Source organism: Lutjanus erythropterus, chromosome 17 (genome assembly GCF_056507025.1).
Source record: "Lutjanus erythropterus isolate fLutEry1 chromosome 17, fLutEry1.hap2, whole genome shotgun sequence".
In the NCBI taxonomy this organism is placed as follows: Eukaryota; Metazoa; Chordata; class Actinopteri; order Lutjaniformes; family Lutjanidae; genus Lutjanus; species Lutjanus erythropterus.
The window spans coordinates 21,408,965-21,420,425 of NC_139333.1; the positions used below are offsets into that span (position 1 = coordinate 21,408,965).

Here is an 11,461-nt window from a genome sequence, read left to right on the forward strand (position 1 = left end):
CAGAAAATATTCACATGCTAAAATCAGACTGTTCTTAATTTAAAATGTACTCAAACTAATAAATCAATCATGAAAATAGTTGGAGTTTAATTTAACAATCGATTTGTAATCGATTAATTGTGAAGCTCTACAGAATATAATATACAGTTTTTCCAATGATCCCTCAAAAGCGGTTAACAGTTCTGAAAATGTATGTAAAGGAGGAAGGATATTTTACAGTTTAACAGTGAAGTGTGTTGTCCAAAATTTTATTATAGCACTGAGGCAGTAAACTTTCACTGGTATTATACATTGTTATAAATGTAGCAAATAAAAATAGAGAAAAAATATATATATTAAACCTGAATTAAGAGGGAGAATCAAATATAGTTAAAATGCTGCTCTGTTTAATGCTTGTTCTGTTAAAAAAAAAAAGTTTTTGGGTATCAACTTATATGTTATCCAATATGTGCCGACATGAAAACTTTTTTTTAACAAAACAAATGCAGATTCTCTTTATTTGATTGGCAGTGTTTTATTTTATATTATTATTTATATTTGATCCTTTTTCTTAATTCAGGTTTAATATATACATATATTCATCTCTCAGTACTCTTGTAGCTCCGAACTGAATCTCTGTAATTTAAAGTTCAGTTGCTCTCATGCATCGCTGTTTGTGCTTTCAGGTATCTGCTTTATTTTACTGTTTCATGTTCACTGTCAGCTGTGTAGGAGAAATGATAAATTACTGCTGATGAAAACCGAACATTTCCTTATTTTGCTGCTTCATAATTAAAGCTTTTAGGTAAAATATCAGGGGAGGTTAGTCTTTATTGAGAAGAAGTTATAGGAAATTATTGTGTTTATCCATCCGTTTTACAACCACTCAACTTGAAACAAGCTCGTCGTCGGTTAAATACGCGCCATCAGTCGGCTGCAAACTCTGCTGTGCTGGGCTGACGCACCGAGTGAAACTGAGTTAAGCCGAGTCAGCACATGTGTGAATGGTAAAGGGGCAAAAGAGTCACAGAGTTACTGACAGTGAAATTCAATATTATGAATAATATGACATATGCTACCGCTTTAACTGTGTGTAGGAGGATTGTTGCACCATCATGTTTAACTTTGAGGAGGGGCATAAAACCCCATGCTCCCATGTAAATGGCATCTATGCACATAGGGTGATACCAGAGTAACCCAAGTAAGCTGTGATAGGCCAGTATCAGCTAGAGAATATCAGTCAGCTGATATCTGTCTGTACAGGACTCTTCTGAGAGCAGGATTTTTATCATTTTTATCACACTTCTAACTGTTAAATGGCAAAATGTGATTAATTATCATACACACCAATGCGTACATCTGACATTATAATACACTGGCATCTTGTTGACCTTTTCAGAGCAGAATATATTTATTATTATTGTAATCTGATACATAATTCTAAAGCAGCACAGTAAACACAGTTAGTATTGGAAAACTGTATGCTGTAGCGTAGCACTGTGTGCTGAAACATATTTCATCACTTTCACTTTAAATCCTCAAACCTCCACATTTCTTAAATTCTGTGTGATTAAAATCAATACACTGATCAGATTCTGGATTTTGATGTATTTTGCCTCCCAGAAAGCTGCACAACAGTTGATAGATGGCTTTTTTGGGGGGGATTATTGAGTAATGCTGAGGAAAGCATCATGTCTAAAGCAATGCTGCCCCCATCTGGATGCTGCTGTTACTGCATCCTGTTTGCCACATCACACTGTCTGCATGAGTAATTACCAAAGTGACATAAACCTTTGGCTTGTGTATATATAATTTTAAGGTCAAATTAACCACCAGCAGCACCCTCCTGCATCAAATCATGCCAGTGGTGTCTTTGCACCAGTGGATTGAAGCAGCAGTTATTTAATGGGTGATAGCATTTTAGAGTTGGAATATCTCTACTTATTTCATGACTCTCCCTATGCCATGTTTCTGTATTTTAAAGACCACATGAGGAAACATTGGCAGGCAGGGTATATTTAACCTCTCTTGCAGCACGTGGTTAGCCCAGCAGAGTGTGATTTTGGCTCTAACAGACCAGTAATATCTGATCTTGCCAAGGATGTAATCAGGAGTAGAGGTGTAAATCTGCCCAGCGGAGGAGAGAATTAAGCTAATGCAACCAGCAGCAGTGAAGCAGAAGGCCAGGCTGGTTGTATTTCTCCCTCGGTCAGCGTGCTGTCCGCAGGGCTGCCTCCTTAGCTCCTGGAGACGGACTGTCAGGGCCAAACAGTAATTGGTCAGAGGGGACTGCGCAGAGAGGAACATCTAATTACTAAGAAACATGTTCTCCTCCTTGGGAGAGACGAGACGAATGCCTTGTGATATTTATGTGCTAACAATAGCTGAAATTTGAGTTGAGGCCACTGACACAAATGCCTTCGACAGAAACTTAAAGTCCCCCTCCGCTCAAAAATATGTTTGGATTTTTGCTATGTCACCTGGATGTTTGGACTTCACTGTGCAGAATGATGAATGTGCAGAGTTTGTTTTCACATTCTCTGTGCTCACCTTGTGTTTAAGATGTGTATGTATCAGGTGACCTTGTGACATTTAATGTAACTAACTATAGTGGTACTGGGATTGTGGAGTTAGACAGTTAATTATCTTGTAAAACAGCAATTAATGTGAGTTCTCACACCCCAGAAATGTGTTATTAACCACCCTGCCAAATTTGAATGATTAAAAAAAATGAAATTAGGTCTTAAAATCATGACAAAAAGACAAAACAGTCAAAAGACAAAAGTGTAAAACCCTACTACGACGTGAAAACGACCTGACACATGGTCGCTCAGTCCTGCAGCTTTATTGACCACGTCCAGACATGTTTGTGCCACTAGAGTTAGAGGAAGGTGACAGGATGGTATTTTTTTTTCTTCTGCATCAGATTGTTGGGGCTGAAGTGAGCTGAACTGAACTGCTGGGTTAATTTGGACTGAGAGGGTTGCTGAGGGACATCGGTAACTGACCATTAGGGAGGGAAAGGTGGAGGCGGAACTGTTCGTGTGCTGGTTTGTGGGGCTTATACTGTGTAGTGTTTGGGGACCAACAGCTCTGGCACTGAGCCATGTTTCAGATATGCTTAAAAAAATCTTAACACTGCTCAAATTAGCTCAACCTTAAACATCAACAGCAGTAAAATGCAACATACACATTAATGCAGCAGTTATAGTAATACAAAAACATCACATTTAATTGGAAAATGGCAGAATGAGTGCATTTACTTCTCTTTAAGTATATTTTACCAATAATACTTACAAGAGGCATGGAGCCCTCCACACCCCCTTCTCTTCCTCTTTTTTTCAACCCTTGAATAGATAATAAATTATAAAAATAAGTTTCTATTCATGGTAGAGTTAGGAGGAGTTTCACAAGCCTCAGGAAAGAATCTGTTCTCAAGACTGGTGGTGCAGCAGCCGATACTTCTGTATCTCTTGCCAGACAGCCTGCAGGGTGCATGATTTCAACTGTGATTTTGAAAGCAGGACTTTTACTTACGTATTAATAGAGTCTTTTCAGTGTGGTATTAATGCTTTTACTGAAGTTAATGATCTGAATACTTCTTCCATCCCTGATTGTAGTCCAGTTTGGAACTTAAACAAGAATGATGTGAGACTGGAGCATATACAGTAGGATTTTACTTTTCAGTTCAGGTTCTTGTATTAAACAGTCAAACTTTCGAAATTAAAGGTGTTTTTATATTCATAGATTCTGTATTTTTAATTAGGAAGAAACAGTAAATGTATTTTTTTAACAAGGTAATTGGAGTCATAACTGACAAATTGTTATTTGAAGCAGAATAATTTTTAATATATCTTGATCTTTTAAGTACATTTTTTTAATCACTCTGGTTTTTCTTTAGGTCTATATTATGCACCTTTTTCACTGCAGCCATTTTGACATGAAACAGCATTGTAAACACAGGTGTTATCAGTTTTACTAATTAGGTTCCATTCAGGCCAACAGAATCAGGGTGCTGCTATTGTGCATGTTGGCTCACTGCAAAACAGGACCTTAATTAGTATCATTGGTAACACCTGTTTACTCTGTTATTTCATGTCAATATGTCTGACCTGAAAAAGGTAGAGAGGCTTTGCATTATGCAACAACTAAATGTAGGTTTAAAATGTTGTACAATATTTTATTAACATCCAGGTTATCAAAAACATTACACCATATGAAATTTGAAACGATTAACGTGAAAAGTGGGGAGATTGCTCGCAAAAAATCCCCATTATTCACCGCCTTAACCACTTGAAATGGGTTGAGTAAAAGTGCAAAGCTCAGCCAGAGATCCTATTATAAATGTTTCTCGCGGTGGATATGTCTTTGCCATCTTGAAGAATAAAGACCAGTGAGTGTGGAAATGAAGGATGCTCCGAGGCCAGACAGTTCCCCTGCCTGCCAAGTTTCAGATCACAACACTTCAAGTGTCTTTAATCTCCTGCACAGTCAGTCAGGGCTGTGGAGGAATTAACTTTCTGCAAAGTATTCAGCTTCAGCAAGAGCAGCTTTTATTTTCACACGTCACTCTACATCCAGACTGGAGATTAATTAGCACTCAGACTGTGTCGTCTGTTTTGGCTTTCTTCCTCCACTGGGGGGAGACTCCGGACAAGCTCCTGGCCACACAAAGGGATCATTTTGTTTACACAGTCAGAATTAATGGCTTTATCTGGGCCTCTCATGATTTTATTGGCCTTAAGTGCATCTAATAGTCTGGTAATTACTTCAAAGCAATAAACAGTTAGCAGATGTACGGCCACATGGTTAAAGCCAAGGCTGTTTGCAGAAAACAAGCCTTATTAACCCAGAGGGTCTCTGTTGATTCCAGCGAGTGTTTAGCTGTAATCTCTGCAGTAAAATGTGCTGATAAATACTGAATGGAGAGGTAGCAGTGTGTGTGTGTGTGTGTGTATGATTCTCCCATCACCTGTACTTCCATCGTTTTCTCTGCTCTCAGCCTGAAGGGGCCTGGGCGTCTCTCTGACCCCGCCGTGATTGACTTGATCTCCAAAAGAAAAGCTCCCATGACCTCAAAAGGCTTGAGGAAACTGGGGATGAAGACAGACATGGCAGGGCAACAATAGACACCCCCCTGCACACACACACAGTGAGTATGTTTGAATTATTACTTTACAATGACATGGGAGCTTGGGGTTACCATGTTGAGGCCACATTTGACATCTCTGAACTTAATCTGAGAGGGGAAAAGGGATGGAAAACTGTGATTGATGGCTGTTACAACACAACAATAAGGGAGGGTGGGACAAAATATGACAAACTTAAAAAAGTTGGTAGCCACACTGCCTTAAAATTTTAAGTTGACTGAATTTGAAAAGATAACTTGAGCTCATTTTGTAATGATTCAAAACAAACAAACTTTTATTAGCCAATAAACTTGATATTAATTCAGATACTTGAGAAACGTTCAATATGCATAAGATATTGAGTTGAACCAACTCAATATTTTAGGCTTATTGAACACTCTTCAGCCACACTGACAAACATTACAAACAAATCTGATTTACTTTTACATTTTCTCTGTTCGAACAGTCAGTTCTACATTTTACACAAAGAACTTCCAACTGCAGCTGCTCCTGTTGGAGCTATTTTGTTCCAGCATTGGCACAAAAAATATGGAAAAGTGTTCCCAGTGAATTTATTACATTTTAAATGTAAGGGGATACAAACCCTCATCATGGTTTGTGGTGTTTTCATTATTGTGAAAATAAACAACCATGGCTTATCTTGTATTAGATTAGGATATTAGAGACATACAGCGAGTTTTCATCATATATGTTTTCTTCAAACTGTAAAAAAAAGAAGGGTCTCAGGGGAGTTTTACCTCTCAAACAGTGTATGCTGGGAAGTCTGCTTATATGCTGATCATATTTCTTTAGAAATCAAAACACTTCAAGTTAGAAACACTTATGTTTGTAAATGCATTTATCATGTTAAATGCCCCACTCGTAAGAAATTGGTCCAATGTGTCCAACTCACCTTAGTGCATATTCACCTCTTACTGACTCTCACATAAAACAGCCTGACAGTCATCCTCAAAAATGTCACAAAATGGATCAGTTTTTGAAACAATAAATGTGATGTGGGAGACAATTCTGGAGCAGTTAGAAATGGCATTTTCCCCTCCTTTTTTTGTTATGAAATGTGTTTTTTCCTCATTTATTTGGGAAGGTGATACATGGAAAGTTGTTAACAATCAGAAGTGGGCTTGAAGTTACAAAAGGTTGAGAATCGCTGCTCCAGCATACACGTCTGGACTGGTTAGACCTCCGGTGTCCTTCGTCAACCTAAACTTTGACATTTCCTGCAAATATAACGCAACTTAATAATCTCCTTGGCCTACGTCAACTTTACCCCGATTATAGCACCATAGAGAGGCTAGCATGATAAATTAAACTCTCTAAGTCCAATAGATGATACACTTTTACAATCTTTACCAAATAAACATTAATTTCAAAACAGAAAACATGTTTTGTATTCTTAACTTTTAAGGTGTCCATTTAGTTTCCTGTTGTAACGCTGGCTGATTGGATCGGACGATTTTTTTGATGAGGTGTACCTTGTGTGAACCTCATGCCATGTTTCTGGGTCCAACTGTCCCGTCATGCTTTCATCCCGTCTCTCCCCTACTAATTTCTGATGTTGGCCTATTTTTAATCAGAATAACAAACACGCTGATACATGATAGAATTATGATTTTAAAACAATCAAAATTCCTTATAACTCTTAAAAAACATATTTACGTACAGTAAAAGATAAGTGACAGTGGAGATACATCAGCAACACAAAGCTTCCTTTAGGATTATGAATGTTTCAGTGTCATGCTGAGGAGGATCACTGCAGTCTTTGCTTGAATAGTTTCAGATTCTGATGTCCAGTCAGCAGTCAGCAGTAATTAGCTGTACCGAGTGTTAGACACCTAACAGGTTGTGTTGTTTTCATCTGGGGGTTAAATGCCACTTCCCCCCTGTGGAGTTTACTGCTCGCCGCTGCTGTACAGCCCGTGGTCGGGACAACACCTTGGAGCCAAACAATTACATCAAGGTCATGGAGAGGAGGAATGTTCTGCCGATTAGTGCAGGAGTCCAGCAGAAACCTGCAGAGCTGAGCCCACTTCTGCACACACAGGGATGACAACAGACGAACTGAACACGGCGGAGGCGACTTAATGCATTCAAATCAAAAAAACTGACTCACTTTTAAATTTTAATTTCAGTCGTGTGAGTCGTAAAGACGCCACAGAAGAGCTTAAGGCCTTAAGTTTCAGACGCAGAAAATTAAATCCCTGTGGAATATTAGTCTGCAGTGGTTGTGGTAAATTAGAGAGAGGCTTAAAAAAACTTTACAGGGCGAAAAGGGCCGTCTTGTCCACTTTCCTCTCATCGAAACTCGGACCATTTGCCTGCCAGAAGTCGGCTCTAGAAACCACCTGGGTTGGCTCTGTCCTCCTGACCAAATTAATAATATTAGTGTAAAGTTTGTTGGAGCAGATTCTTTTTTTTTATGAGCTAAGTCCCACAGTGAAATTTGATGAAACTTGAAAACTTGAGGGATCTAATTAAAGTTATACTCACTTTTCCTCATCTTATTCTAATCTTCTAACATTTCAGTTATTATACCATAAAAGTTTTTTCAAGTTTAGTTTTGCTTTTAATTTCGGTTACCTGGGCTATTTAAAAAGCACATTTTCTTAACGAGTTCACAAGTTAAAGAGTTTTTTTTTCTTTGTTGTTGTAAAATTTACCAAAAATGAATGTAGCCTGTTATAATGACATTATTTTATATTTATGGTTTTATTACAAGCACATATATCAGATAGAGATGCCTGATTTCTTTGCAAGCCTGCTGGGAGTATTTTTTTCCACGAGTCACTTGTTGACACTAAACTTGCGGCACTTGTGAAGTGTTTATTGCAAACGAATTTCTTTTAAGAGAAGGTGGCTTCTTACAAACTCATGCGGGTCTGTCGTTGTTTGGGTTTGACACTGTCCTGCAGAAAGTTCAACGAGTTCTGACAAGGTGACAATCAGTGCTCACAAACACGTGGATTATATTATTTCTATTTTTATCTGTTGTCTGCTGTTTTTTTTTTCTGTATTTTCTGTTCCTCGAGAGTGCTGTTAAAATATATTTTTAGATGAACATTTTTGATTAAATTGATATTGTTTGTGAAAGATACATTTGTAAAAAAAAAAAAAATAAGTCATGCATGGAGCTAGTTTTAATCACTATTTCTAACAGAGCAGGCAAAAGAATCTTCCGAAATATATTTGGGCACCGTAAAAGTTCAGCGGAAATAATTATTCTGATGACTTTTATCATTTTTACTAAATCATAATATCATAACTTCACTTTTTACTCCACTTTCTCTTTAAACTAAATTGTAAATGTAAATACTTTACCGAACCAACACAAGCTCTAATGCGTCATTACGCACGGGCAGTAAATGCGCTTTAATGAGAACATACTTTAAAATAACATGAAGCTCAGTTAACGGCAGTATCGGCGCTCATTGATAGGGAGATTAGGGAGATTGGGTCAATACAGCAGGGCTGTAGCGGGACAGAAAGGAGGGGTGTGACCATCCCAAAAGTTTTCTTCAATGGGCTACCTGCGGGCGCTGCGCATAAATACTCCTCCCTCTGAGGGTGAGTTCAGTCCTGAGGGAGAGACGCCGAGACGAAATCAGGTTTTGGGAATCTGGTTAGGGCGGATTATGAACGCTTTTGGACATCAACCCTCTAACCAGCAGACCAGCCCCATTCAGCACCACAGCGCTCAGGAGCTCCTGGACATGGCCGTGTACTGCGACAACTACGGTGTGTACCAACAGAACCTCCACCACCACCACCCTCAGAGGCCGCCGACACACCCCTCCAGCTACGGCCTCTCAGAGTACACCTCTCCGTCTACTAACCCCTACTTGTGGCTGAACGGACCCGGCATCAATTCCTCTCCGTATCTCCCCGGGAACAACGGCACGTCCTACATTCAGTCCGGATATGGGTCGAACCAGAGGCAGTTTTTACCGCCTCCCACCGGGTTTGGGGGAGCAGACCTGGGGTGGCTGTCGATATCCAGCCAGCAGGAGCTGTTCAAGATGGTCAGACCACCTTACTCCTACTCGGCGCTGATAGCCATGGCCATTCAAAATGCGCAAGACAAAAAGTTGACTCTCAGTCAGATCTATCAGTATGTGGCTGACAACTTCCCTTTCTACAAGAAGAGCAAAGCAGGATGGCAGAATTCAATCCGACACAACTTGTCACTCAATGACTGCTTCAAAAAAGTGGCACGGGACGAGGATGACCCCGGTGAGTTTTCATTTTTACTATAATTAAGTAATTTAACTGAATCTGCCTCAAGAATGTTCTTAAATCATGCGTATTTCTTGATAAAACTGGTGACACTGTTCTTGAAACAACTGGAATAATTCCAATTTATTGACAGTTTGATTAGATTACAAAGCTGAACTCAATTTTTAAGGCATGCGCAGGGAATTTTAGAGTTAAAAGTGTGCCACCCATATTTATTAACACTTTTTCATTTCTTATCCAGGTAAAGGAAACTACTGGACACTGGATCCCAACTGTGAGAAGATGTTTGACAACGGGAACTTCAGGAGGAAGAGGAAAAGGAGAGCTGACATAACCGGAGCTGACAGCACCGCTCCTCTCCCCGTCAAGTCTGAAGACGGCCCGCACAAGCTCTCCGACACGGCCAGCCTCCTCAGCTCCTCCCCGCCCAGCCTGCACGGCTCCCCGGCCTCCACGGAGCCCAAGTCGTCGCCTTCGCCCTCCGCGGAGCACAGCCCGTGTTTCAGCAGCTTCGTGTCCAGCGTGAACTCGCTCCTGGCGGGCAGCAACGACGTCGGTTCCCGCGGCGTGGAGCGGGACTACGGCTCCGGCTCCGGCGGGCATCTCGGGGGACTTTCTCAGGGCAGAGAGGGCATGTCAGGACTGGGCTCCTACTCGCCCACTTTAATCTCGCCTCTGAACTCTGACAACAACAACAGAATGAACTATTACGCATCAGTACAGAGCCTCTCCAACCATTTTAGTGTTAATAACCTCATATACAGCCGGGAAGGAACAGAGGTTTAGACTGAAAAACTAATTTATCACTCATTAGCCTTCACATTTCTCATCTGTTGTTACTTATTACTCATGTTCTGGTTTAGTGGGCCGCATTGTTAAACTAGCACTGGAACTCAACTGGTATTTTTCTCACACTAACCTCTCCAAACTGGGAAAATATACTGTATTGTTATAAATGGCCACTTCTCCATTATGGTTTGTCCACTCATGTGCAGCAAACATGTTCATTTGTAGAAAAAAATTAATCAGCCCACAGAAATCTGTCACTGAACTGATGGATGTGTATTTTACTTATTTTTTTAAACTACTTATTGTAGCTGCTCGGGTTTGGGCAGGCTCCTTGTCTTTTAAAATAAAGAAGACAATATGTACAGAAATTATTTTCATAAGAAAATACGTGACATGTATTTTAGACTGAATTGTGTTTTGTGTTTTATTTAAACTCAAGTCGATGTTTGAATAAAAGTCATTTATTTTAACTCCATGACTGAAGCTCATGTGTCATTTTCCTACTTATCTTCATGAGTGCTGGATGAGAAAAAGAGAAAATCAGAGAAATAATCATCAAGGTCGCTTTGAGTTGCTGATATTACACTTTTTTTTTTTTTTTTTCCAAAATAAGAAATACTTCATGGCTCATGGTTATGAAACTAGCCTAATATCAGGTCTTTTGAGTTTCCTGATGAAAATAACTTTCATATTCTTGTATTATTCCTGTTCCTATCAATATACCTTTTTTAAGGAGGCCATTCTGACATGAAGTAGTAAACACAGGTGTTAGCAATGATGTTAATTAAGGTCCCTTTACTGTCAGGTATAACTGCTAGTAGGCTAAATGCAACGAGACCTTAATTAGTATCATTGGTGACACTTGTGTTTACTTCTACTTTATATCAATACGGCTGCCGTGAAGAAGGTCAGTTGTGACAACTTTATTCTGCTTTGTAGTACTTTTATTATCACTGAATGATTACCTTTCATTATTTGTTCCTCACTGTACATTTGTATAATCAGATAAAGCACAATAGGGACGTATAAACCTATTTTTTATAGACTTTCAGGTTAAATCGTCCATTTAAAATATTTCTGTCTCTCACAGAGCCCCGCTTAGGTCATAAAATGCCCCACAAATATTCAGATTAAGTTCTCAAACGTTTTGGCATTGCGAGAAAAGCGGTAAATAAACCAGTATAAATGCTTTAGAGCCCTGTCAGGAAATCTGAAGTCAAGTGGCTGTAAGCAGTAAAGTGTGTAAGACAGAGACATTTTCCGCTTGTCACTTCCAATAGCCCCATTTCAACAAGCAATCAGACCTTTAACTT

The 11,461-nt window shown here is 39.4% G+C and overlaps 1 protein-coding gene across 1 annotated transcript; it reads left to right on the top strand.

The window, feature by feature from the left end:
* The first annotated feature begins 8,345 nt into the window (after positions 1 to 8,345).
* foxi1 (forkhead box i1) lies at positions 8,346 to 10,623 on the top strand. Its single transcript, XM_084741618.1, has 2 exons — positions 8,346 to 9,356; positions 9,601 to 10,623. Exons 1-2 carry the CDS (start codon positions 8,645 to 8,647, stop codon positions 10,143 to 10,145), a joined length of 1,257 nt encoding a protein of 418 aa, XP_084597744.1. The 5' UTR covers positions 8,346 to 8,644; the 3' UTR covers positions 10,146 to 10,623.
* The last annotated feature ends 838 nt before the right edge of the window (positions 10,624 to 11,461 follow it).

What these genes read in the sequence shown, in the direction of transcription:
- foxi1 (XM_084741618.1), top strand. Translation starts at nt 8,645, where the DNA reads ATGGGCTACCTGCGGGCGCTGCGCATAAATACTCCTCCCTCTGAGGGT. An exon ending in ACGGGACGAGGATGACCCCG is followed by an intron (nt 9,357 to 9,600) that starts GTGAGTTTTCAT and finishes TTTCTTATCCAG; the next exon opens with GTAAAGGAAACTACTGGACA.